Genomic DNA, 27768 nt, shown 5'->3' on the forward strand with positions numbered 1-27768 from the left:
ACCTCATAAACAAAGGCTCTGTAGGGTATTCAAGAACTTGCAGGAATGTAATGGAATCCCAAGGCCTATATGCTTGAGAACCATTGATCTAAAATAGTGACAGATCTTATCACTTAATAATTTCGCAATGGCTCCCAATCTCCTTCAGGGTAAAAGTCAGAAGTCCTTACATTGGCCTACCAGACTCTTCTCTGTTCCCTTCCTATTACTTGTCCCTCTACTCTTTCCCTTGCTCACTCCCTGCAGCCACACACTCCTCTGCTGTTCCTCCAACAAACCAGACACCATCCCAGGGTCAGGACCATCGCACTGGCTGTTCCCTTTGCCTGGAAAGCAATTTCCTCAGTTTTCTGTATGGCTATTACCCTCACTTCCTTAAAGTCATTGCTCAAATGTCACCATCTCAATAATCTAACATGAGCATTCTACTTAAAATTGCAACCCCACCTACTCCCATCCTCGCTACAGGACCTTCTAACAACATTTGCTTATGTCTACAGTTCGTGTGGCCCGACGCCTGAAACAATGCCTACCTACCATGTAGGGCTCAACAAATACTTGTTGAATGTCGAATGAATGAAAACTCTTTTGACAGCTTGTCATTTCTCATGACCTGTCCACAAAGTCCCAAGAGAAAGAGAGGATGCAATTTCAGAGAGAGAGGAGGGCAATAATAGAAAAGATTTTTTGAATGGGAGAAAAAGATGGTGGGACACAATGATCACAAACCTCAATACTGAAGGCATTACGGACCTGCAAAGGGCTCCTGGGAGAAGTCAGGGTGGGATCATTTTTTAAGGCTGTGCAGGGCGGATTTAAGTGTCAGGCAGAGAACGCTGGCCCCGCGCCCACACCCCTGCCCACGTTTCCGGTTCGGACTCCCAAGAAACGGCAGTCCCCGGAACCCTCCCTGAACCCCTCCACCCGAACACAAGTAGCCCACACCAAGAGACTGAACATTTTCTGAACTTTATGGAAAAACCAACAGCGACGATCAACGGGCTAAAAGCGAGACTCCCTATTCCGTCTCACTCCAGTGCCGTCTCCCCTGACGCTCGCAGGCTTCAGGGTCGCCAAGGTCACAGTCTCAAGGGCCCCAGCGCTGTGTTCCGAGGGTCCACACGCAGGCAGGTCAGGAGAGGCGCCGGGAGGAAGCACGTGTGTACGGGGAGCCGCCGGAGGCGCGCAGAACCGGCCCCCCGGGGTCAGGGCGCGCGGGAGGGACGGCACACCGGAGGAACGCGGGTGCTCTCCCGCACAGCGCGGACCGGCGGGGCCTCAGTTCTCCTCGGGCTTGTCGGCCGGCGGTCCGCAGGGCTGCAGCATCTTCTCCATCAAGTTGAAGCGGACTCGAGCTTTGCTCTCGTTCTCCGCAATGGCGAAGTAGTTGAGGAGGTCGAAGTGGCCCATGTAGGAGCAGTAGGAGTCGCGGTGCTGGTTCACCAGCCATTCCCACTTGGTGGTGTCGGCGTGGCCCGTGCCGATGTACTTGGACTGCAGGTGCTCCAGCTGGCTGTGGATGGTGTAGCGGTCCGTCATCTCGCCGCTTTCCTCGTCGCTCCCAGGTCAGAGGCCGCGGCGACAGAGAACCGTCCCAGAAAGCCACGCCGGAGAGGGACCGCTCCGCCGAACCTCCGGGCCGGTGCTGTCGCGGGCGAATGACGTCTCCGCGACGAAGCTGCGCGTATTCGTGGTTCTAGGACTCGGAGACGGAAGCGGAAGTGTATTCTGTCCCGTGATTGGAGCTGCCTAGGCGACGCTATAAGTCGGCCGCCCCTATCGAGAGCCCCACCCGCTTTCGGAGAGCGTTGCACGATGGTCCGCTTAGTGGCCCTTTTTCTTACAGGGAGGATTGCATGCTGGGACTTGTAGTTCCCGAAGCCTCCTGCGTGCAAACTTCTAGGAGCCCTCGCCGCTTTTTAAGAGGCCTTTGGCCCTGGCCCGTTTGGCTCGGTGGATAAAGCATCGGCCTGTGGACTAAAGGGTCCCAGGTTCGATTCCGGTCAAGGGCATGTACCTTAGTTGTGGGCACATCCCCAGTAGGGAGTGTGCAGGAGGCAGCTGATCGATGTTTCTCTATCATTGATATTTCTAACTCTCTATCTCTCTCCCTTCCTCTCTGTAAAGAATCAATAATATATATATATATATATATTTTTTTTTTTTTAAAAAGAGGCCTTGGGCGGCCTAATGGGAGGGGGTGATCGAGATGGTTTGCGTCCTTCGGCGGTTTGGGGCCGACGGAAAAGGGGAAACTCAAGTGGGACACAATAGGCAACTTGGAAAATGAACTTGGTGTAATTTTGATTTGGGGGCTAATGTGGCTGCACGGTAGCCCCTTCACAATTAGAGGTCGATTATTACCCTGAGGTTCGGAGAACCGAGTTCTGGTCCTTACTAGTCGTGCACAGTGGAAGTTATGTCAACGCTTGCAGGGCCGCCGTTTCCTGCCTTTAGAACAAGGTATAGCACCAGTTCCCACACGTCCGGCGCCCACATCAAGCCCCCTTCCTCTCTCGCTTCTAATTTTGATACCCTCCCTCCAGCTCGTCACTCCACCCGCCGCGCCAGCCTGTGCTTCTCCACGTCCCGTGCTGCTCGCCTCTCAAGTTCTCTGCACAGACTGTTCCCTCTGCTTGGGATGCCTTTGCACCCTTGGCAGGCACTTCTCCCTTAAGTCAGCTCAAAAGCATCTCCTTGAAATCGGCTTTGGCTACCCCCGACAGATGCACATTCCCCTTCCTCTTTGCAACGTGTATGTCTTCTCTTCGTTATTACCCCTTTATATCCTATATATTTCATTCTTTTGTTTTTCTTTTTTGGTTTAGCAACTTCCTCACTCGAATACAAATTGCTTGAGAAAGTTTACTTTTTTTTGATATCTTTTATCATATGCTTCTTGTATGATATCCTCATAGTCTGGCAGAGATTGTATTCTCAAAATACATTTGACGAATGGATCAACAACTGTATGACAGCCAAATGGAAAGAACTCTTTACTGGGAGTAAGATAACTTGAAAACAGTTTTTAAAGTTGTAAACTATAGTTAATACTGTATTGAATATTGGAAATTTTCTAAGTGTAGATTTCAGGCGTTCTCACCACACACACAAAGGGTAACTATGTGAGGAAATGGATATATTAATTACCTTAACTGGAGTAATCATTTTATTATGTTGCACATTTTAAGGATAAACAATTTTTAATTTTAAAAGAGGAAAAAAGAAAACAAAAAATATTCTTTATGAGATCAAATGTACCAAAAATGAAAAAAAAACCGCCCACACGTTTTATTCTTCAGATTAAACCCTGTTATAACAAACATTTCATTCCTAAAACGTGGAGACTATTATAAGGCATACCTATGGATTCACCGTCCAAATATATTAAACCTTGCTATTTTGCCATTTTTGTTTCCAACTTTTTTTGTTTTGGGTTTTTAAAGAAGCAAAACTATGGAAACAAAATGGAAGTTCTCTGTGTTCCCCTCCCTAATCTATTCACTTCAAGATACTATCTTGAATTTAGAGTTAATTATTTCCAAGCCCAGTGTTTTTGTTTTTTGTTTTTGTTTTATTGCTGAGAGTTTGTGCATCCATACACAATAGTGTTATTGTTATGCACATTTTAAAGCAGGGGTGGGGAACCTTTTTTTCTGCTATGGGCTATTTGGATATTTATAACATTATTCTTGGGCCATATAAAATTCTCAAATTAAAAATTATTTGATCATACATTTGATCAAACATTTCTTTAACTCACCCCTAATGTCTTGGCAGGGCCAGACCAAAGGATTTCTTGGGGCTTGTACAGCCCTTTGGATCCCCAACCCTGTTTTAAAGCTTTATATAAATGACACTTTATATAAAAGCTTTATATAAATGTTATGTGTAGTTATGAAAGTTGCTTTTTCCCTCCCAAAACATGGTGTCTTCAGACATTTAAAAAGTTTTCAAATCTGATGGGTTGAATGAATTTCATTGTGCCTTTAATTTGCATATCTTTGCTTACTAGGGAGACTCTTTTTTTATGTGAAAAAGCTCATGTGTTAGTATTTATTTACTTATTTAAAATTTATCTTTATTGTGTTTTTTAAAATAATTTTTTATTGTTGAAAGTATTAGTTATGTCCCCTTTTCCCCCTATTAACCCCCCCCCCCCACTCCTGCGGAGTATCTTTTTAATGTGTTTATTTCTGCTCTGTGCATATTCATATTCTTTGCCCATTTTTAATTGAAATTTGGGGTTTTTAAGTAATTTTTTAGAAGATATTTGTATAGTCAGTTTACTAGTCTTGTCAATTATGAAGCAATCACAATCTTTTATTTTATTTTATTATTATTTTTAAATCTTATATCTCCTTAGGAAACATAGCACTATTGTTTATTATATCCTATGGATAAACAACTGTATGACAGCCAAATAGAAAGAACTCTCTACTGGGAGAAAGATAACTCTAAAACAGTCTGTTATATCCTATGGAGAATTTCAATCTTAGGCCACAGCATTAAGAGCTCCTGGTTTTGGTCCCACAAGCTCTCTTTGAAATGACCCATATGAAAATCTTTTTCTAGTCTTCAGCTCATCTTTACCCTTTCTTTATGGCATAATTTGTTGTACAGAAGTCAACTTTAAAGTAGTCAGATGTGTCATCCTTCCTTCATGTTTTGTGGTTTTTGCATTTGGTTTAAAAAAATAAAATCAAGCAAAACTTTTTCTACCATTGGGCCATAAAAAAGAGTTTTTATCTGTTGTCTTCTAACAGTTTTAGAATTTTGTTTTCTTTAAAAAATTTATTAGAATTGTTTCAATCCACCTGGGAGTTTTTGTTTTGCTTTATTTTGCTTTAGTGCAGGGATTTTTCAGCTGGTGTCCCTCAAGAATTACACTGATGTACTGCTACATGCAATACCTGGTTATTTAGTCAGGGGCAATGACCTTTTTCCCCCTAGATTGTCAAATAAAAAAATGACAACAGCCAACACAACAATAACCATCTGGTGTGAGTGAATCAAAATTATACCTATTTTTTTTAATCAGATTGGAAAAAAAATACAATATATTTTTTTGGTATGCTGTAAATTTTAGTAATTAGTTTATGTGGGTCATGAGATGAAGAAGGTTAAAAACTGCTGCTTTAGGGATTTAATTTTTTAATACTTTCCTATATGGTTAACTAGTTCCCATTGATAACCAGTCGTTCATTACACAGTACATCCTTTCCCTACTCATCTTTAGTGCTTCTTTTGTATAAGGATAGGTCTGTTTGTGGGTATTCTGTTCCATTAGTTTCTTAGTCTATGTTCCATTAGTTTCTTAGTCTATACTAGTTTCTTAGTAACACAAGATTTTAGTTTTTGCAACTTTATAATAAATCCTGATATCTGATAGGTGAAAGCCTATACAATTTTCTTCTTTCATAAATGTTGTAACATTTTGGATCCTTTGCTCTTCTACCTGAATTTAGAATTATCAGTAAAATCCTAATGGAAATTGTGATTGACTAGTCAAACAAAGCCATGAAAATTAATATTATTTCCATATCATTTCAGAATGACTCTAAGGATATGAGGAAATTCCTCCAATTCAAAGTAATACATTCCCATCTACATGTATCAATTAAGAGCCAAGGTGTACTAGTATTAGTTTGCTAGGGCTCCCAAAACAAACTACCACAGACTGGTGGCTTAAAAAATAGAAATTTATTTCCTCACAGTTCTGGAGACTAGAAGTACAAAATCAAGAAGAAGGCAGGGTTGCTTTTATTTTTAGTTCTTTCTCCTGGTTTGCCTACTGATGGCCATTTCCTCTCTGTGTCTTCACATGGTTTTTCCTCTGTGTGTGTCTGTGTCTTAATATTCTCTTCTTATCTCCAAATGCAGCCACATTTTGGGTTACTGGAGGTTAGGACTTCAACATGAGAATTGTGAGGTGTCGCACTTCAGCTGTGGAATATGTAAATTTTCTTCTTACAAATTTTAAATATAATTAATTAGCTTTGTGAAAATAATTTAGGCATGTGAAAAGATTTTATTTTTTAAAACAGACAAGCACAATATTTACAAGAAAAATGAATGTATTACATTTATAAGTGTGATTTAAAATGTTGGAGAGTTAAAATTTTGAGTGGAACTAAATTTTACCCAAAGATCCCTTAAAAGTGATTGTGAAAATTTGCTAGATTTATAGTTTGGGATTTTTAGCTGAATATAAAAGCTTTAGGAGAACAGTTTTTTTTTATTTTTAATTTTAATAAATCAAATATTAATTTAAAAAAGCTAAATAAATCTCTGAAGAGTGCTTTCTACATCCCCCGCCCACCCCCCCAAATGGTCCTCAACGGCAAAAAAGAAAAACTGCTTCAATTTTAACTGTAATTACATTGACTTTATAGACTTATTTGGGGAGAATTGTCATCATAACTATATTGAGTTTTCTCACCTATGCACATAGCATATATTTCCATTTATTTACCTCTACTTCTTTGACTTTAAATAAAGCTTGTATAATTTTCACTTGGATCTTTTACATTTTCGCTAAGATTTATTCCTGGGTATCTGCTATGTACAGGGTGGGATAAAAGTAGGTTTATAGTTGTGAGTATGCAAAAAGTTTATTCTTTTTTTTTTAACAGTTTATTCTTGTACTCATTTATTAATTACTGTATTATTTTTCATATGAACTATAAACCTACTTTTGCCCCACCCTGTTTACTTAAAGATATTCCTTGAGTCTTAAATTGTGACCTAGTAAGGAATATCACAATTTCTTTACATTTGCTGCAAATAAAGAATTTTGGTCTGGAATCAGTGAACTTGTTATCAAGACATGCCAGGACAGCTGTGACTATTTCATGCTCCAAGATATAACCTCAAGTTAATCCTGGCAGTTGGGCTGCTTCTATGTAACTATCAAATGCTGTCTTACAATTTGGCATTTGAGTAAGAAAAAGATATGCAAGAAAAGATTCATGGAAAAAGATATATGATTAAAGATTTATAACAAAAAATATGTTTTAGACAGAAATTACATATTGTCTAGTCTATTTTTTTAAGTCTGGAAATGTCAGGCAACATTTTTTTCTTTTTCATCTTTCTTGTTCTTGTGCTGCTGCTTTAACTTTTTTAAGAAGTCATTTAATATTGTGAATAGTCAAAGCATCATTCAAAACACTAAAGTATACAAAGGAATGCAGTTTCCAACATCTGTTCATTCCCGTCCCAATGCTATGTGTATCCTTCCAGAGACTTTTAATGGATGAATAAGCAAATACAAATATATATATTTTTACCCCTTCTAAAATTTGGGTAGTAGCAAAATGCTCAGTATAGCATTTTGTTCTATTTTGGTTTTTTATCTACTTTCTTTGACATATAATGGAGATTATCCCATATGAGTACATGAAGAGCTCCTCATTTTTTGGTCCTGTTTTACAGCTGTGTAATATTCCATTGCATGGGTGTAGCATATTCTACATATAACCACCCTCCTATTGATTGTCAAATGCCTGTGCATCCAGAAATTATATTTAAATTTTATTTTAATTGTAGAAAAAGAGAACTAGAGTTACATTTCCTTTGGTGAAATATTCTCTTTTTACATGCCACTTTTGTCTGTAAAGGAAGTTTTTAAATATTAAAAGGATTTTCTACTTGTTTAGGCATTGATACCATGTTTTACACTAGAGGTCGCCAAAACAGTATTTAACACCAGAAGGTACACTAGTGCTTGAAAACATTTTACAATTAGGCACCTTGAGTTTCTTATCAATTGTAAGCAGGAAGGGTACCTTGTAACTGAAAGGCTGAAGACAAAAATTTGCGTTGCTATAGTTTTAAAGTAGTTAAGATTAGATAATTTAGGAGAAAAGCCAATAATCTTACCCTTTTCATTATAAATTTTATATTTTGGAGTTTTATATTTTGTTGGATTAAGCAAGGATGTGGAATTTAAGTGATATTAAATTTAGGGAAGATATTTTAAAAAGTTTGCTAGACATTCTCATTTTTCTGTGGTTTAAATTATCTTCAGCCCTGGCCGGTGTGGCTCAGTGGATTGGATTATCACCCTGTACACTGAAAGATTGTGGGTTCGACTCCCAATCAGGACACATGCCCAGGTTGCAGGCTTGATCCCTGGTCGGGGTGTGTACAGGAGGCAACTGATTGATGTTTCTCTCTCATATTGATGATTTTTTTTGCTCTCTCTCTTCCTCTCCCTTCCTCTCTCTAATATCAATAAAAACATATTACAAAAAAATTTCCTGCTTTCTTTTTTCACCCATCATGGGTTTCATATCTGTGAGGAGATCTAGAATCTTCCATTTTTGGAGGGTTTTGCCTTTAATTGGGCACATACTTCAAAAGAACAAAGGGTTCTGTAACTTCTTATAGTCTCTCCTGGGGCGGGTCTGATTGCCATGGACATGCATTCCATAACTCCTTATTTGAGATGAAATAGGCTGGTCTGTCTCTATTCTTTAGAGATAACAAAATCACAAGCCGGTACAATTGTTAAATATTTCTCACAGGAGAAATTTCACGAAGAAAGTTTGAAGTATTATAAACATATTGCATTTGTTACAGTGATGTGAAATGTTTCAGGACTAAGATTAATGAGTGATATATCATAAATACTAAATATTTATTGAATAAATGCATGGTCATGATAGCATCTTGCCTCATAACAAAGGTTTGGAAACAACTTTACTGTCAACAATAAAAAAAATAATTACATAAATTATGGTGTAATCTGGTTACATATGGCATATCTCATCTTATATAATAAAAGGCTAATATGCAAATTATCCCCTTGGGAGTTCCACTAGAAGACCGAGAGTTCGATCGCTCACTATGATGTGCACTGACCACCAGGGGGCGGCGCAGAACGTGGTGGGTGACCAGCAGCGGGGGAGCGCTGAGGGAGAGAGGGAAGGAGGAGGTGGGGAGACAGGGAACCTGATCAGCCCTCATGGCTGGCCAGGCCTAGGGACCCTACCCTTGCACGAATTTCATGTACTGGGCCTCTAGTTTGAATATAAGTTCCTTTCAAATATGTAACTTTTTCTTCATTAATTTAGCATAATGACTTGCCCATCATCAGCACTCAATAAATACTTGTTGAATTAGAATATTGTTCTCACACTGGATTAGGCAGGGAGATACCCAAAATCTTAAAAGTATCCCCTACTATTTGGAACTGGCCACCTCAAAGTCACAACCACCTTTTACCCTAAGCCTAAGAGATGTAGATCACATCAGTAATCAGAAATTAGAATATGAAATCTGAAAGCAAGAAATGAAATGGATAGGACTGGCCTTCTATACAACATCTCAGGTATCCAATTCAACATGTGGTTTATCATAGTCTACCTAGAGTAGAAGTCACAGGTAAATAGGAAGGACAGAATCTGACTTACAGCTTTCCTTTGCTTTGAATTGGAGCAAGTGTAAGATTTGTCTAGTTCCTGGGGAAGACTTAATGCCTCTCAGTTTTAAATCAATATGGAAGCTGTTTCATCTTTACTTTTTAGAACAGGTTTGTGTATTGAAGAGAAGTGATGACAATCTTTATCAAAGTCTGTTTTTCTCACTTTTTATAAGTTGCACTTAATTTTATAAAACAGAACCATGTTTCTCTATGTATTTTTGAAATTTTATTCATTTGTATTCTACCTCCTTCCTATGTCACCTATGAGTGTTTCCTAACTTAAAGGTCCCCCAAAGCATCTGTGTTGATATGCTGTGCACAGCCCGCCCCTCTCCCACCAAATGACACAGAAGCAAGACTAATATTTTTAATGGTGTTAAGTTGTTTATGATAGTTTCAGGCCAAAAAGGAATTTGGGGGTGGAACAGATTGGCACACATTGCTATGGCAAAGGACCAATGGTGCCATCTCCCACCTGTTCCTTTCACATTTTCTTCAGCTTATGTAAACCACTGTGCAAATGCAGTTTCAAGTCTCTCTACTTCCAAAGAGATAACCTGCCTCTAAGTCTCTCCTATAAAGAAATTCTAGCATGACAGCTGCTGAGGACTGTTTTAATAACAAGTTTCAGTGAGTCAACTGCTTTAATTGTTTGAAGAACTGATATGTTTTGTAGAGCTATAAACATATGGCTAAAGTCTCATCAATGGGGCCCTCAAGATAGGAAAATGCTGTTGGCGTACCCTTTCATGTCTACTTTTGTGTCCCTTAATTTGCTAGGGTAATCTTTGTATTTGGCTTAATAACTTTACTTAAAGAGGTCAGAAAAGCACTCTTTCTGTCCTAGTTTTAGTGCAGTTTTGCCCTTAGACCAAGACAAGAGTGGACCTTGCCTTGGGCCCCCTCACTCTAGAAGGACTGTTTTGTCTCCCTCCCCTGAGCTGAAAACTCCATGAGTCAAGGGGACATACCCACCCATGCTCCCACTTCCCCAATTCCTGGCTCAAACACAGACTAAGTTTGAAACACAAATTCCAAGTACAAAAGCCCAAGCCCACTTCCAGGGCCTGTGGAGGCTTCTTTCTTGGGTCCATGCCCCCAAAGGCTGGCCTTGCTGTTCACGTGGGTACCCCTGGGCCTGCTGTGTGCCCAAGGAATGGCTATTGGCTGGTGTTTACCTTGTGAACTCAGAGAGGCAGGTTGAGAAATGCCATCTGAAGGGTTTGGGCTTGGAGGACACTCTTGACTTAGAAATGATTTTTAGAAGAACTCAGGTGTCTACCTGTAGTTCAGAAAAGGTTACCCTGTTCTTAAACTCCTCCCAGTCGCCATCTAGTCTCAAATTTCTTACTGGCAAATAATTTTAAAGACATTAACTAGACATGCAGAGTAATAATTATTTGTTCTGGGTAGTAATCTCAGTTCTCCTGAAATGGAACTTCTGATCACCTTTGATGTTATTTAAAGTGGGAAGTGACTTCAATCAAAGGAAGATTTATAATTAAATATGAAGATGATAAATCATACATTAATATTAATACTTTCACTTGAGGTTTAGGAATAATCTATTTATGTATGTTATTTAAAGTGTTTGCCATACTTAAAAAATTTTGGCATTTTAGACTATCAGACAGATTAATGATGTGATTCTATTTATTTAAAATGTATAATTGACTTATAATTTCAAATTAAAAGAAGTAAGAATGTGAGCAAGTGTGTGAGTGGTATTCCAATATTTAAGAGAAATGGAATTTATCAGATATATAAGTTAAAATTAGATTGACAAGAACCTTTGAAATGCTTTGGAAGCTTTTTCTTACTAGGAACATGAACTTGCTTGGTCAGGCATTTGAAATGCTTAAAATTAAACATATTAAACCCATTAATGCAGTTTAAAATACTAAAGGGAAGTTGCTGGATACAAAATTAATATTAAAAAATAATGGCATTTCTATATTCCAGCAACAAGAAAATAAAATGGCCCACACACAAAGGGATACTTGATATGTGACAGAGGCATATGCAGGGAAGTGGGAGGAATGATAATCTTTCCATAAGGGGTGCCAGGACAACTGTGCACCATGTGGGGAACATGAAATTGGATTCCTAATTCACACTATACATAATAGTCAGTTCCAGGTGGATATGAGATCTAGTATGAGACAAATTCTAAAATTGCTCAGTGACTAATAGAGGAGAAGATCTTTACGACTTGGGATAGAGAAGGGCTTCTTAAGTGAGACACACAATGCATTCACCAAAAAGTAAAGGTTAGGAGGGCTGAGGAAGGCTTCCCAGCAAGCAACACTTCAAGAGCTGGAGAAGGTGGCTGGCCAGCTAGTTCCAGGGCCATTTTAAGTCCTGAAGAAGCTGTTCCTTCAAGTGGGCCCAAGTGAATGTCATCTACTATGTTTGCACCAACTGAGGTCCCTCAAACATACCTAAAAGCACAAACTCCCCTGGTGAGAGGAAGTGGTATCTCTGACAAATGGAAGGCATCTGAACCCACCTGGTGGGAAGACCAGTGATGTTTTTGGGTCCCCAGTCACTGCTATGGAATCACTGGGATACCCAAACAAACTCAAGGGTCATGAAAGAGAAGACCCTAAATCAGACCAGAAAGCTGGGGTGGCTGGAAGAAAGCGGACCAGGCCAGGGGCAGGCTGACAGGCTCATGCATTTCACAACAGAGGAAATCCAGATGGCTAGTAAACATGGAAAATGTTCTCAACAGAATTAGTCAACAGAGGGATGTTAATTAAGATACTGAGGGGCCACTGCATGCTCACCATATTGGCAAACTTTTAAAAGCTTTATAATACTACATAGTGGTAAGGAGCTCTAATTTTTGGTGGGCACATACTATAAATTATGCAGCCACTTTGGAAGATGGTTGGGATTATCTAAGTCGAAGATAGCCGTGCCTTGTGTCCAAGTGGCTTCACTCCTGGATACCTTCTTTAGAGAAGTGGTTCTCAAGGTAGGGTTCCTGGACCAACAGTGTCAGCATCACCTGAGAACATTTTAAAAATGCACATTTGGCGCCCATTTATTGAAATCATACCCAATTTGATTTGGGTGGTAAATAGCTTCTGCTATTCTGGGATCCTATCACCTCCAGGGTTATTAGGAATCCTAGTTCTATGACAGCATCTCATCATCAACTCTGGCCTACAGAGATCACCACTGAGCTTCTCCATGACTCTGGTGCCCCTCTCCTCCAGTAATTTTCTTACTGCTTGATGCATAGAGTCCTGAATGCTCTTTCAATGATCATGGTCAGCTGAAAGTTTTCCAGTCTCATGTAGTAGACCCTCTTTAGCATACCTTCTCCTCTTGACCTCTCAATCTCTTCTCCATGGTCTGTTGGACAGTGCTGACATCTCTACTTGTTTTTATATGAACGACTGCCTTTCAAATCTTCCAAAGGTAATCCCTGTTATGTATTAGAACCATCTCTGGGGGCCCATATAAGGATATTGCCTCCCTGTTGATAATTTTTCCCTTCATAAGCTTTATATTCTGCCCCTTTGATCCAGCACCCTCTGATTCACTTCAAGACATCCTCCACCGGCTCCTGGCAGTGCATGCTGGTAAGACTCTGTGGTCACTTTCGTGTGTAAGCCTTCTCCTTCCTTAGCGGGCTCTGTGCTTTCCAGTGTGGTCATGCTGAAATTTGGTCCTCGTTATCAATTTGGTGAACAGGAAGGCAGATGGCTACAGATCCTGAGGGAGCACAGGCATTGCCTTGTAAGGTACCTGTCTTACTTGAGGCATTTGCAAAATTTTTGAGAATACCTCTATCTTCCAACAAAGTACAGTTGCCCACTTCTGCAGACCCAGAGAGTTCAGGAGAGTCTGGGGGCTCAAGGCACTCAAGGGCATCCACCCAGAAATCTCCACTCTGAGTCTTAGGGTCCTATTCCTTTCCTATGAGGACTCTGAGTCTGGACTAGGAGACTTGACCAGGCTTTGGATTCAGCCTTCTCTGAACTTTTGCTCCTCTCACAGTTAAACCCTATGCTCCATCTCCTTCTGGCGGCAGGGGATGAAGGTCTCTTTAAATGCTGCCAAGAAGGTCCACTGACTTTCACACTTTGCTCTAAATTGCTGATTGATATATTAGACCCTGTTATTTTCTCTCCTCAGTGTATCAGTGTCACTTAGCAATGGGCTCCCAATTCTAGAGTTTATAATTACTTTTTCTGTTTCCCCCAGGATTCTCAAAGGACAGAGACAGTGCACTAGCTGCTGTATCTCTTTCCTTTCAGAGGCCATCCCACTCACCACAGGTGAACGTCTTGGCAATCTCATCTCTACAGCATGCCAGGAGCTACCACTACTCCACCTGCAACTAGTGATGGGGTTCTTGTTGCTATCTGACCAGCAAGTAAATCAATTCCAGAACCTCATTCTAGAATCTTCTTAGGATTAATTCCAGGACCAATTATCTTAGGCTGAAATTCCTAGTATCAGAACCCGAGACCAGGACTCTGGTGCATGTGATGTATTGAAAGAGTGCTCTCAGCAAAAAGGGGGTGAGGAAAGATGGACAGGGCAGGGGAGAAGGCTAAGCAGGGATGTGAGCTCAGCTGGAGATGCGCTTCCGCTGAATCTGTGGGAGCTCTGCAGCATTCATTGTACCTGAAAGAGTCCATGAGTCACTGCCCTAGAAAGTTAACTGACTTTCCTTGTATTAAAAAATGGCTCAAGCCCTGGCCGGTTTGACTCAGTGGATAGAGCATTGGCCTATGGACTGAAAGATCCTGGGTTTGATTCCTGTCAAGGGCACATGCCTGGGTTGCAGGCTCAATCCCCAGTGGGGGCCGTACGGGAGGCAACTGATCAGTGATTCTCTCTTATCCTTGATGTTTCTGTCTCTCTCTCTCCCTCTCCTTTCCTCTCTGAAATCAATAAAAATATATATTAAAAAATGGCTCAGCATTGGTTATAGAGTCAGAATGAAAAATATTACCCTTATAGTTTGTTTTCAATCCACCCATATACTTCCCTAAGCCTTCTTTTAGCTGAAGTGATGTATGATCCTGAGCTCTGATCAATGTTCAAACTCTTCCCATACAACCAGGATTAATACAAAGTACATGAAATAGTTGTAATCAGATCAGAAATAAGAACTATGGACACAAACAGAGGTCAGAGAGGGCACAGAGGGGGGACAAATAACATAAAATTTACAAAAAGGTTACAAAAAGGTTAGTTTGAAAACCTATTTTTTAGAAAGAAGTGTCTCTTTAAGTCCAATGTGGGGTATACTTTTAAATAATTTACTAATATTAATTGCAAATATATTGTTTATTTCAAATTTGATAGCCATAATTTTCCTGCCTGAACCTAATAAAGAGCTAATGAAATTGGCCAACATGGACAAAAGATTAATATGAAATAGATCTTATAATATTTTAACACAGAGACAATTCAATATTGAAACTATTTTCATTTCTACCTTATTCACAAGAAAACTAGCAGCAAGCAAAACTTAAAGTTTCTTTTATTATTTCTGAATAGGCCTGGGAGTTAAAAAAGAAAGTAACATAAGTGACACACAAAATGACCTAGCAAATGTTTGACTGAGATAAGTTATAATGCTTCTCCTAAAAATTTTAAAACTGTCACTTCCTTGTTAGAGCTGAAAATAGCTCTTACAAACTGTTCTTCCTGATGCAAATCCACATTAAACTTTGTATGTTAACACAATTCACTCAAAACAATTCCAAATGAGTACATATAGACTTAGAGAAAATTATGTAATGAATAATACTAGTTGTTTATATAGCATTTAACCCAATTTAAATGAGGGTTTTAAGAGAGCTGACCTGAGGTTTTTCTCTTTCCTTTAATAAATTTAGTGCTCACATACCAATTCCATTTAATAAATATGTATTATGCAGCTGTTAGGTAAAAATTCAGAGACTTGGGATTCCCAGGACTATAAAGGTGAATAACATGTAATTTGCAATATGAATATAGTTAAAAATAAGAGCATTTACAATTCTATATAATAAAAGGGTGATATGCAAATTGACCCTGACAGCTGAACGACCAGTCGCTATGACATGCACTGACCATTAGGGGGCAGACGTTCAACGGAGGAGCTGCCTCCTGGTGGTCAGTGCACTTCCATAGGGGGAGGGCTGCTCAGCCAGAAGCCAGCTCATGGCTGGCCAGCATAGCAGTAAGTCATTAGTCGGACATCTCCTGAGGACTCCTGGGCTACCAGAGGAATGTCTGACTTCCAGCTTAGGCCCGATTCCCTGGGGAGTAGGCCTAAGCTGGCACGTGGACATCCCCCGAGTGCTCTTGGACTTCAAGAGGGCGCAGGCTGGGCTGAGGGGTTCCCCCCCACCCCCAGTGCATAAATTTTCATGCACCGGGCCTCTAGTTTATTATAATGTAAGGCAGTATGAAAAAGTGACTATTCAAAGAATGGGTAGGTTATTTTTTCATAGAAATGATGAAATCTGAGTTGATCAAAGAAGTTTCATTGGGGATAGGTTTGGAAGTCTGCGATGTGTTTCAGAAGTTGGTGATGATCATCCTGGTGGAGGGTCTGTTATGAGAAGTCAGGGAGAACTGAAAGCTCGTGTGTATTCAGGGAATGGCCAGTCAGAGGAGTATGGAAGGGTAGGGAAGGCGAGGTCGGTCAAGGTGAAATGGTATTATGGAGGACACTGACATAGTAAGTAAAAGGGTTTGAACTTAATCTGTAAGTAATAGGGACTCACTGACCATTATGGGACAAGAACGTAATTTAATTAAACCTGCGCTTTGAACTGATAACTATAATGACAGTGACCTAGGAGAATTTGAAAGTGGAGATGGATAGACTAGTTAGGCTGTGGTGATCATTTAGGTGGAAAGAGGTCAAATTTTGGAGAGCCTTCAGGTGTTAGGCACGCATGACAAGGTCAGCTTATTGTCTTCCATTTCGCCTTCTTCCTTTGAGTAAAGATTAATCCCTGCCTCCCTTGCAGTTAGTTGGGGCCATGTATTTAAGGTTTGGCCAACAGATGTACTGGTAAATGGAAACAGCCTGTGCAATTCTGTGAATGATATTAAAGGAAGAGGCTTTTCCGTTCTATGGTTAGAATTTAGTGCTATAGACGGAATGTTTGTGGCCCCCAAATTCACATATTAAATCCTAATTCTCCCATTTGGTAAAATATTGGTTCCTTTTTCTTGTAACTGAATTGTTTACAATTGAGCTTGAGATTTGTTATATATTTTAGATATCAGGACTTTGTCAGATACATGGCTTGCAAATCCTGCATTCTCTTTTCAACACCTTTCACAGGAAAAATGTTTTTAATTTTGGTTATTCATTCATTTCTTCTTTTATGGATCATGACTTTGGTGTCATATCTAAAAACTTCTTGCCTAGCTCTGTCCCACAGAATCCAAAAATAAAGAAGAAGAAGAAAAAGGGAAGAGATCAACCAAAGAACTTGTATGCATATATGCTTAACCCATGGACACAGACAGTAGGGTGGTGAAGGTCTGGGGCAGGGGGTGAGGGCGGGCTATAACGTGTCAATGGGAGAAAAAAGGGGACATCTGTAACACTTTCAACAATAAAGATTTTTTAAAAAGATGAAAAAGAAGACATCAGAATCAACCTATTGAAAGTTGATATAAAGAAAAATCTTAAAGGGAGCTAAGGAAAAAGTATATTAAATACAGACTTTAAAGTGCTGAAAGGGAAGGTATAAAAGGAATATTTTAATTTTCATGTATCCACAGTACACACCTTACACAATTGTATTGCTGGTTAAGTAAACTCTGTAGGGCTGATGCTGGAGCTTGAAGTTAGAGGACAGGCAGACAGGAAAGGAAGGTTGGATGAGCAAGAACAAACTGAGCTTACAAGGACCAGTTGGATCACCTTCCGATCTTGATGGGATGAGTGTCCTGCAGAATCTGAGGCCCTCACGAAGGAACTAATCACACTCACCTGGCTCAAGAGTCGGAAAAGGAGGATTCTGGGGCAGGTGGAGCAGTTGGAGGCCTGGCTGTGCCTCACATCAGGGAGGTCATCTCACAGATCAACAACAATGTGTGTGAGCTACAAAAATTTCCTCCAAATATCCCGTGAAACCTCCCTAGTTAGAAACATACAGGAAGAGGAGTTCTGGGAACTGAGAGCCTTGAAAATTTTTAATGAAGTGGACATGGTGATGACGATACCTGAAAACCATCTGGAAAAAGCAGTGTGCATATTGGCAGGTTGAGATCTAACTTATTGTGAGGTCCACACCCTAGAAGAATTTCATAAACTTTGCTTAATGGAGAACATATCTGAATAGGCCCCAAAAGAAAACAAGTCCTTTTGGGGTAGGATTTTGACGATAATCTATTAAAATAACACAGTGAAAGCAGGGTGAAAAGAACCAAGAGGCATGCAGAACAAGGAGCCTTCTCTTCTCACACCCAAGGGAGCTGTGATGGTGAGGGATGCAGCTACTGCCAGAACCTTGCAAGGAGTGGAGAAGAAAAGTGGGGCTCAGAGCAGCAGATAGGGAGGCTGAAAATGGGCCTGGGAGGACACATGATGAATAACTCATGCTATCTAATTCAGCCAAACTTCCTAACATTTTATCAGGGAGCCTGAAATAGTTACAGCAATAAATAATCTGGTGTAGGGTTTTTCAAACTTGCTTTTTCCACTGGTGTTGACAAATGCCACTAATTTTCATTTCTTCCTCAAATGGAACACTGCCCTGTAATTTACTTTCATAGCAAGGAGTGACTCAACTCTCAATAAAAGTGATTTATGGAAATCTGCCATATTCTCACTCTGATACTCATAAAATTTCTGCATGTAGTCAACTTCCTGAAGGTTCTGAGTCACACTAACTCATGGCCAGGCACTGAAATGCAATTCAGCTATTCTAAAGGTGAAAGTGTATAACGGGTTAATATGCCAGTCGAGTAGTAACAGAGGAGAGCAAGCAGCTCAACAAAGTCAAAGCACTCAATGCACGGAGTTCACCTCATAGCGTTGGTGGAGTTAAGCTCAAAGTCAATGCCATAATGAAATATTCTCAAGTGCACTCTTCCCGTAAGTATCAGTTTAAAAAGTCAAGCGTAAATTTATGGCTATTTCTTTGGATTATATTTGGGGCTCACCCTTACCCCATCCCTCCCTTCCTTCTTTCCTTCTGTTTTCAAGCACTTTCATGTACACTGTCTTATTTTATCCTGAATACAGACATTATCCCCATAATTCAGAAAATAAAACTGGGTCACTTTAATGCAGAGGATGAAAATGAGGAACTTTAAACAGCTTGCTCACTCTCTCCAGCTAGAAAAGGTACAACTCACACATTAAAAGCAGATAACCTGCCCTAGCCGGTTTGGCTCAGTGGATAGCACGGGCCTGCAGACTGAAGGGTCCTGGGCTCGACTCCATTCAAGGGCACACACCTCAGTTGCAAGCTCCATAACTGGCCTGCATGCAGGAGGCAACACATAGATATTTCTCTCTCTCTGTCTCATTCCCTCCCCTCTGCTATCTCTAAGAATCAATGGAAAAATATCCTCGGGTGCAGATCAACAACAAAAAAGCAGATAACCTGCTTCCAAACGTTACTTTATTTTTATTTTATTTATTTATTTATTTTAATGTAAATTCCTTTTTGTTTAAAATATTACATAAGTCTCCTTTTTCCCCCATTGACCTCTCCCCGGCCACCCCCACCCCCCAGCACATGCCCTCACCCCCGGTCTGTGTCCATTGGTTATGCTCATATGCATGCACACAAGTCCTTTGATTGATCTCTTACCCCCCTCACCCCCACCTTCCCTCATAGGTTGGACAGTCTGTTCCATGCTTTTATGACTCTGGTTCTATTTTTGTTCAATTTATGTTGTTCATTATATTCCACAAATGAGTGTGATTATGTGATATTTATCTTTCTCTGACTGGCTTATTTCATTTAGCACAGTGGTTCTCAACCTTCTGGCCCTTTAAATACAGTTCCTCATGTTGTGACCCAACCATAAAATTATTTTCGTTGCTACTTCATAACTGTAATGTTGCTACTGTTATGAATCATAATGTAAATATCTGATATGCAGGATGGTCTTAGGCAACCCCTGTGAAAGGGTCGTTCGACCGCCAAAGGGGTCGTGACCCACAGGTTGAGAACCGCTGATTTAGCATAATGCTCTCCAGTTCCATCCATGTTGTTGCAAATGGTTAGAATTCCTTCTATTTTACAGCAGCGTAGTATTCCATTGTGTAGATGTACCACAGTTTTCTAATCCACTCATCTGCTGATGGGCACTTAAGCTGTTTCCAAATCTTAGCTACTGTAAATTGTGCTGCAATGAACATAGGGGTGCATATATCCTTTCTGATTGGTGTTTCTGTTTTATTGGGATATAGTCCTAGAAGTAGAATCACTGGGCCAAATGGAAGTTCCACATTTAATTTTTTGAGGAAATGCCATACTGTTTTCTACAGTGGCTGCACCAGTCTGCATGTCCACCAGCAGTGCACGAGGGTTCCTTTTTCTCTGCATCCTCTCCAGCACTTGTCCTTTGTTGATTTATTGATGATAGCCATTCTGACAGATGTGACATGGTACCTCATAGTTGTTTTGATTTGCATCTCTCAGATGATTAGTGACTTTGAGCATGCTTTCATATGTCACTCGGCCTTCCTTCTGTCTTCTTTCGAAAAGTGTCTATTTAGGTCCTTTGCCCATTTTTTATTGGATTATTTATCTTCCTTTGGTTAAGTTGTATGAGTTCCTTATTTTGGAGTTTAAACCCTTATCAGAGATAACATTGGCAAATATGTTGTCCCATTCAGTGGGCTTCCTTATTGTTTTGTTGATGGTTTCTTTTGCTGAGCAGAAGCTTTTTATTTTTGATGTAGTCCCATTTGTTTATTTTCTTCTTAGTTTCCATTGCCCTACGAGCTGTATTGGTAAAGATATTGCTACAACAAATGTCTGCTATTTTGCTGCCTATGGCTTCTTCTAGGATTTTTATGATTTCCCGTCTTACATTTAAGTCCTTTATCCATTTTGAGTTTATTTTTGTGTATGGTGTAAGTTGGTGGTCTAGTTTCATGTTTTGCATGTATCTAATTTTCTCAACACCATTTATTGAAGAGACTGTTTTGCCTCCTTTGTCAAATATTAATTAAGCATAATAGTTTGGGTTGATTTCTGGGTTCTGAGTTCTGTTCCATTTTCTATATGTCTGTTCTTGTGCCAGTACCAGGCAGTTTTGACAACAGTGGCTTTGTGTATAGCTTGATATCTGGCATTGTGATTACTCCAACTTTGTTCTTCTTTCTCAAGATTGCTGCAGCTATTAAGGGTCTTTTTATTTTTTATTCCAGATGAATTTTTGGAGAGTTTGTTCTAGGTCTTTGAAGTATGCAAACATTCCTTGCTTTAATAAAATATTCTGTAATATTTTTAAAGACCCATTTATCTGCTTGCTGACTCTATAACCTATACTTTCTGTGACCTGTCATCCTAAAAGCCAGTCTTCTGACTTCATGCCTATGAATGCCCTGCCTTGCTAGAGGAATGTAATGTGTTAACATAGCCTTATAGAGAGGCCTTTATTATTTTTTACATTTCTTTGTAAGCTTATCAGCTCCATAGTAATTTTAAAAAGTGCAGGTGGGAGTAGTGACCTTTAAAAGCCACTCTTTAAGTCAAGAGATAATGAATTGGTTATAGGGACAGAAGTCTTCAAAAACATCTGAAACATACATAACCAACCAGCTCCTAAATCAGCTCGAAAGAGGAACCCTGTCAAAAGTCTATTGGTCAATTAATCTTCTTCAACAAGCATTGGAGAACACAGGGTAGATGTAAGGTTTTCTCAGACACATATTTTCTAGAAGGTCTACTCTCACTTGACACTTTCCCGCCATTCACAATGATAATGATAATAGTTTTTATTGAGTTCTGACTACTTGCCAAGCAATGCTTCTCAGATCTTTACATGTGATCATCTCAATTATGCAGAAAAAGCATTTGACAAAATCCAACATCCATTCATGATGAAAACTCTCCACAATGTGAGTGTAAAAGGAATGTACCTCAATATAATAAAGACTATGTAAGATAAGCCCATAGCTAACATCATATTCAATGGTGAAAAGCTTAAAACTTCTCCTCTGAGGTCAAAACAAGGATGCCCACTATCACCACTTTTATTCAACATAGTAGTGGAAATCTAAGCCAAAGCACTTAAGGAAGTCAAATAATTAAAAGGCATCCAAATTGAAAAGGAACAAGTAAAACTGTCACTACTTGCTGATGACATGATACTATAAATGGAAAATCCTAAGGACTTCACCAAAAAACTTGTAGAAATAATAAACAAATTCAGTAAAATTGCAGGGTACAAAATTAATATACAAAAATCAGTTGCATTTCTATATACTAATAATGAACTATTGAAAGAGAAATTAACAAAACAATACTTACAATTTCATCAGAAAGAATAATATAAAGATATATATTAAAAAAAGAATGATATACCCAGGTATAAATTTAACCAAGGAGGTGAATGATTTGTACATTGAAAGCTGTAAGACATTGATGAAGGAAATTGAAGAAGACACACATTATTGGAAAGATATCCACGTTCATAGAGTGGAAGAATTAATATTGTTAAAGTGTCCATATTACCCAAGCAATCTAAAGATTCAATACAACCCCCATCAAAATTGTTATGGCATTTTTCAAAGAGCTAGGAAAAATAATTCCAAAATGGTATGGGACCACAAAAGACCACAAATAGATAAAGAAATATTGAGAAAGAACAAATCTGGAGGTATCATATTTCCTGATTTCAAACAATTTTACAAGGCTATAGTAAACAAAACATATGGCATTGGCATAAAAACAGACACATACATTAATGAACAGAAAAGAAAGCAGAGAAATACACACACAGATGTGTATGATCAACTAATTTAGGAGTCAAGAATATACAATGAGGAAAGGATTGTCTCTTCAGTAAGTATTGCTGGAAAAAATGGACAGCCACTTGCAAAATAATAAAACTGAACCCCTATATTACACCATGTTACCAAATCAACTCTAAATGTATCAAAGACTTGAACATAAGGCCTGAAACTATAAAACTCCTAGAAAACACAGGGGGTAAGCTCTTTGATATTGGTTTTTGAAACAATTTTTTGGATTTGACTCTAAAAGCAAAGGTAAAACAAAACAAAAACAAACAAGTGGAACTACATCAAACTAAAAATGTCTGCATTTCATTGGAGATCATCAATAAAATGAAAAGGCAACCTATAGAATGGGAGAAAATATTTGCAAATCATATAGCTGATAAGGGGCAAATATTCAAAAAAATGTAAAGAACTCATATAGCTCAATAGCAAAACCAAATAAACAAACAATTCTATTAAAAAATGGGCAGAGGATTTGAATAGACATTTTCAAAAGAAGACATACAAATGGCCAACAGGTACATGAAAAGATGCTCAACATCACAAATCATCAGGAAATGCAAACAAACAATGACATATCACCTCACACCTGTTGGAATGGCTGTCATAAAAAAGACAAGAGATAAGTGTTGGCCATGAATATGGAAAAAGAGAAACCTTGTTCACTGTTGGTAGAAATGTAAATTGGTGCAACCACTATGTATAGAAGTTCCTCAAAAAATTAAAACTAGAACTACCACATGATCCAGCAATTTCACTTCTGGATATTTATCTGAAGAAAATAAAAACACTAACTAAAAAAGATATATTTCCTCACATGTTCATTGCAGCATTATATAACCACAAAGTTAAGATATGTAAGCAACCTAAATGTCCATCAACAAATGAATGAATAAAGAAGATGTGATACACACACACACACACACACACACACACACACACACACACATATATATATATATATATATATATATATTTCATATATATATGAATAGTATTCAGCCATAACAAAGAAGGAAATCCTGCCATTTGCAACAACATAGATCAAACCTGAGGACATTATACTAAGTGGAATAACCCAGACAGAGAAAGACAAATACTGCATGGTATCATTTACTACTTTATGTGGACTCTAAAAAAAAAAGAAAGAAAGAAAAGAAAAGCAAACTCATAGAAACAGAATTGAAAACTGATCACCAGGGATGGGGTGAGGGTTGGTGAAAGAGTACAAATGTTCAGCTATAAGATGAATAAGGTCTGAGGATATCCTATCTAATAAAAGAGAAACATGGTAATTAGCCATACCTCCACTACCCTTCCCATTGGCTAATCAGGGCAATATGCAAATTAACTGCCAGCCAAGATGGCGGCCGGCAGCCAGGCAGCTTGAAGTGAGCATGAGGCTTGCTTGCTTCAGTGACAGAGGACTCCAACGTTCACCGCCTGCCGCTGCCGGCCTCTGAGCTTGCAGTTTGAAACATTGTTACAAATATAGAAGCTAAACAAAACCCCAGAAACCTGCTTTCAGCCAGCTGGGATCTCAGAGCTGGAGTTGAAACAGTGTTTTGATTATAGAACCCAAACAAACCAGATACCTGCTTTCAGCAGCGGAGGCCTAAGAGCTGGAGCCAAGCCTCAGAGCTAAAGCTGGCCCAGAATAAAAACAAAAAAAAAGAAGAAGAAAAACAGGAGTGGTTGGGAGCTTCAGTCACCCGCCAGCCTGAAAATAGCCCTCAGCCCCTCACCCAGACTGGCCAGGCACCCCAGTGGGGACCCCCACCCTGAAGGGTGTGTGACCAGCTGCAAACAGCCATCATCCCCTCATCCAGGCTGGCCAGGCACCCCAGTGGGAACCCCCACCCGGATCCAGGACACCCTTCAGGGCAAACCAGCCCGCCCGCACCCATGCACCAGGCCTCTATCCTATATAGTAAAAGGGTAATATGCCTCCCAGCACCGGAATCAGCGGAGCCGAGAGGCCTCCCGGCACCGGGATCAGCATGACAGGGGGCAGCGTCCAAACCCCCTGATCGCCCTGCGGCTCTGTGTGTGACAGGGGGTGGGGCCACAACCTCCCTATCGGCCCTGCTCTGTTCCTGACAGGGGAAGGTGCCCCAACCCCCTGATCAGCCCTGCTCTGTGCCTGATAGGGGGGAGCTCCCCAACCCTCTGATTGCCCTGCGGCTCTATGTGTGACAGGGTGCAGTGCCCCAACCCCCTGATCGGCCCTGCTCTGTGTGTGATGGGGTAGAGCCATAACCTCCCCATCCGCCCTGCCCTGAGTGTGACAGTGGCGGTGCCCCAACCCCCTGATCCGCCCTGCTCTGTGTGTGACAGGGAAGAGCTCCTCAACCCCCTGGTCAGCCCTGCTCTGTGCGTGACAGGGTATGGAACCCCAACCCCCCTAATGGGCCCTGCTCTGTGAGTGACAGGGGGCAGCGCCCCAACCCCCTGATTGGCCCTGCTCTGTGTGTGACAGGGGGCAGTGCCCCAACCCCCCAATCGGCCCTACCCTGAGCATGACTGAGGGTGGCATCACAACCTCCCGATCCGCCCTGCTCTGTGCATGACAGGGGGCGGCACCCCAACTCCCCAATCGGCCCTGCTCTGAGCCCAACCAGGGGCTGCACCTAGGGATTGGGCCTGTCCTCTGCCACCCGGGAGCAGGCCTAAGCCAGCAGGGCGTTATCTCCCGAGGGGTCCCAGACTGCGAGAGGGCACAGGCCAGGCTGAGGGACCCCCTCTCCCCGCCGAGTGCACAAAGTTTTGTGCACTGGGCCTCTAGTATAATAATAAAAGCATAATATGCCAATTAGACCAGACGACCTTCCAGATGCCACGGGGGCAAGGGGCTGAGGCGGAGGCGGAGGCGGGGGTCTGAATTTCGTGCATCGGACCTCTAGTCTAATATAAACACAGTGACTATAATTAATACTGTATAATATAACTGAAATTGGCTAAGAAAGCAAAACTTAAATGTCCTCACACATACACAAAAAGATAAATATGTGAGGTAATAAATGTGTTAATTAACTAGATGGCTAGATGGTGGGAATATTTTCGCAATGTATACGTATATCATTGCACACTTTGAACACTTTAAATATTTTGAAATTAACCTCAGCAAAGCTAAAATATTAATGAAGTAATCATTCAAGATGAACATTTAAAGGAAAAATCATAGAAATGATAATGAAGATCATTCAAATGAGTATCTATTGTCTTAAAAATAAAGAGAATCCTAAATAACAGAATAGCTCCATGCACTTTTCTACTTTTGTTTTTTGTTATTATTTTTTAAATATGATCTTATTGATTTTTAAAAAGAGAGGAAGGGGAAGGGATAGAGAGATAGAAACATCAATGATGAGAGAAACATTATTGATTAGCTGCCTCCTACACGCTGCTCTACTGGGATCCAGCCGAAACCCAGGCATATGCCCTGACCAGGAGTTGAACCAGTGATCTCTTGGTTCATGGGTCAATGCTCAACCACTAAGCAACCCCAGCCAGGCACACTTTTCTACTTTTAGAACACACATTTTTTGTTTCACTTCATCAAATCAACATTAAATCAGTGTTTATTTTAATATTATTAATTTTATACTTTTAATGTGTAGATTGGTTTGGATTTTATAGTCTGTAGCCATAGGTATTTATACCATATTTATGTAAGTAATATTGTATTTATATTATTTATATTCAGGTAACGTTAGAGTCGAAATAATTTGTCAACACTGGTGCCATATGTTCCTTTTCCTTGAAGAGGGGTCTACTCATTGTTTAAGTTGGAGAGATGAGGTACCAGGACCATGAAAGAAATAAGGTGTGAATAGTATATGTCCCCCACTTACATTTGCGTTGTAATCAATTCTAATTTGCATGGGGGCATTTGTTTTGTAACTGTTTCTTTGTGACTAAGGGATGTAGAGTTGTGGCAAAAGTTCCTGTTTCATAAATCACTTTTGTCCATCAGCAACCTGTAGAAAATGGGGTTTAAAGAAATTAGCTGGAGTGGCCTGCTTTCAACACCCTGAGCTAGTGATGCAAGGTCATATCAGCTCCTACCAAAGACTCCTCCTCACATTCGGGTTGCACAGCAAGGTAAGGAGCTGCGGATTGAGAGGAACACCTGTCCGCTCCTCCAAGGTCTCCCCAAGATCATCACCCCAAGGGCAGGGATTCTCCAGGAAAGACTTCACCCGTTGAATTCTTTGAGTTCATTGTGAATTCGCTGCTCAGATTTCAATCTGTTCTCACTATTACTTTTGGTAAATTCATCTTAAAAAATATTCATCTTTTGAAACATGTTTGTTTTTTGTGGTGCCAATATTGTACTTTTAAATTTTCTTTAGGGTCACGAAGGGATGCTGGCTATGGTCCATGCACTCACAGAAATTATAAACCATACTGAAGGAAGAAAGCAGTCCATCTGAAGAGTGTGTTAAAGGAAAAGGAAGACAGATAAAGATATGGAGCTGCAGCAAGAGGATGACATGGATGAAGAGGAGGAAAAAGAGAAGAAAACCACGGCTCACCCCCAAAGTAAGGCTTTTTGGTGTAGAAATACACAGTTTCTAAACAGATAGCACAAATTCATGTCAAAGAAAACAAAATATGGGTGTAAAAATGTTTAGCCTATTTGTGAATTACATTTGTTGAAAATTAATTGAATGATTCAAATTCTAAAGCAACATTTAAAGGATCATGACTGAATAGTTATCTGTAAAAGGCATGGCTTATTTGTTGTTTTGTTATACTTTTGTTTCACTTTTATTAGTTCCGCAGGACAGGGACATGGCGCAAAAGGGGTTTTTTACCAGAAATGACTATTGAGTAACAGTCTCACTTTAAAATACTTTTGCAACTTGTTATGCAAAATCATAATTGCAGAAAAATTGGTTTCCTTTATGAGTTATTGAGCCAATCAGTTCTATCTCTAGACCAGAATTTTTAAGCGCATTCTCTTTCACAGAAAATATTCTATTTGTATGCATACAGCAGGCAGCCATACATGTAAATTTCAGGCCTTTTATAAATATGCCAGTATTTCAGAGGAAAGTTTTCACTAACTTGCAATTTGGGTTAAAATGAGAATACAACAGCCCTAGCTAATGTGGCTCAGTTGTTTGAGCATCGTCCCCTGCACCAAAAAGTCACTGGTCTGATTCCTGGTCAGGGCACATACCTAGGTTGCGGGTTTGATCCCCAGTCAGAGTATGTATAGAGATGTTTCTCTTTCTCTCTCTCTAAAAATCAATAAAGACATATATTTTTTTAAAAATATATTTTATTAACTTTTTACAGAGAGGAAGGGAGAGAGATAGAGAGTTAGAAACATTGATGAGAGAGAAACATTGATCAGCTGCCT

At 39.9% G+C, this 27768-nt stretch overlaps 2 protein-coding genes across 3 annotated transcripts in view; one reads left to right on the forward strand and one right to left on the reverse strand.

Annotated features, from left to right (window-relative positions):
- Positions 1-950: 950 nt before the first annotated feature.
- On the reverse strand, positions 951-1673 carry SF3B5 (splicing factor 3b subunit 5). The gene has a single exon (XM_036318041.1). The coding sequence runs from the start codon at positions 1537-1539 to the stop codon at positions 1279-1281; it is 261 nt and encodes an 86-aa protein (XP_036173934.1). The 5' UTR covers positions 1540-1673; the 3' UTR covers positions 951-1278.
- Positions 1674-26397: 24724 nt separating this feature from the next.
- Positions 26398-27768, forward strand: part of STX11 (syntaxin 11) — a 39882-nt gene continuing 38511 nt past the window's right edge. Inside the window, exons 1-2 of one of the 2 annotated variants that reach the window (XM_036317258.1) lie at positions 26398-26501; positions 26753-26942. In XM_036317258.1, the coding sequence (XP_036173151.1) occupies positions 26870-26942 (73 nt within the window). In that variant the 5' untranslated portion in view covers positions 26398-26501; positions 26753-26869. The other variant, XM_036317257.1, reaches the window with a different exon arrangement.

The sequence above is a fragment of the Myotis myotis genome, unplaced genomic scaffold (genome assembly GCF_014108235.1).
Source record: "Myotis myotis isolate mMyoMyo1 unplaced genomic scaffold, mMyoMyo1.p scaffold_m19_p_7, whole genome shotgun sequence".
NCBI lineage: Eukaryota > Metazoa > Chordata > Mammalia > Chiroptera > Vespertilionidae > Myotis > Myotis myotis.

What these genes read in the sequence shown, in the direction of transcription:
- SF3B5 (XM_036318041.1), bottom strand. Translation starts at nt 1,539, where the DNA reads ATGACGGACCGCTACACCATCCACAGCCAGCTGGAGCACCTGCAGTCC.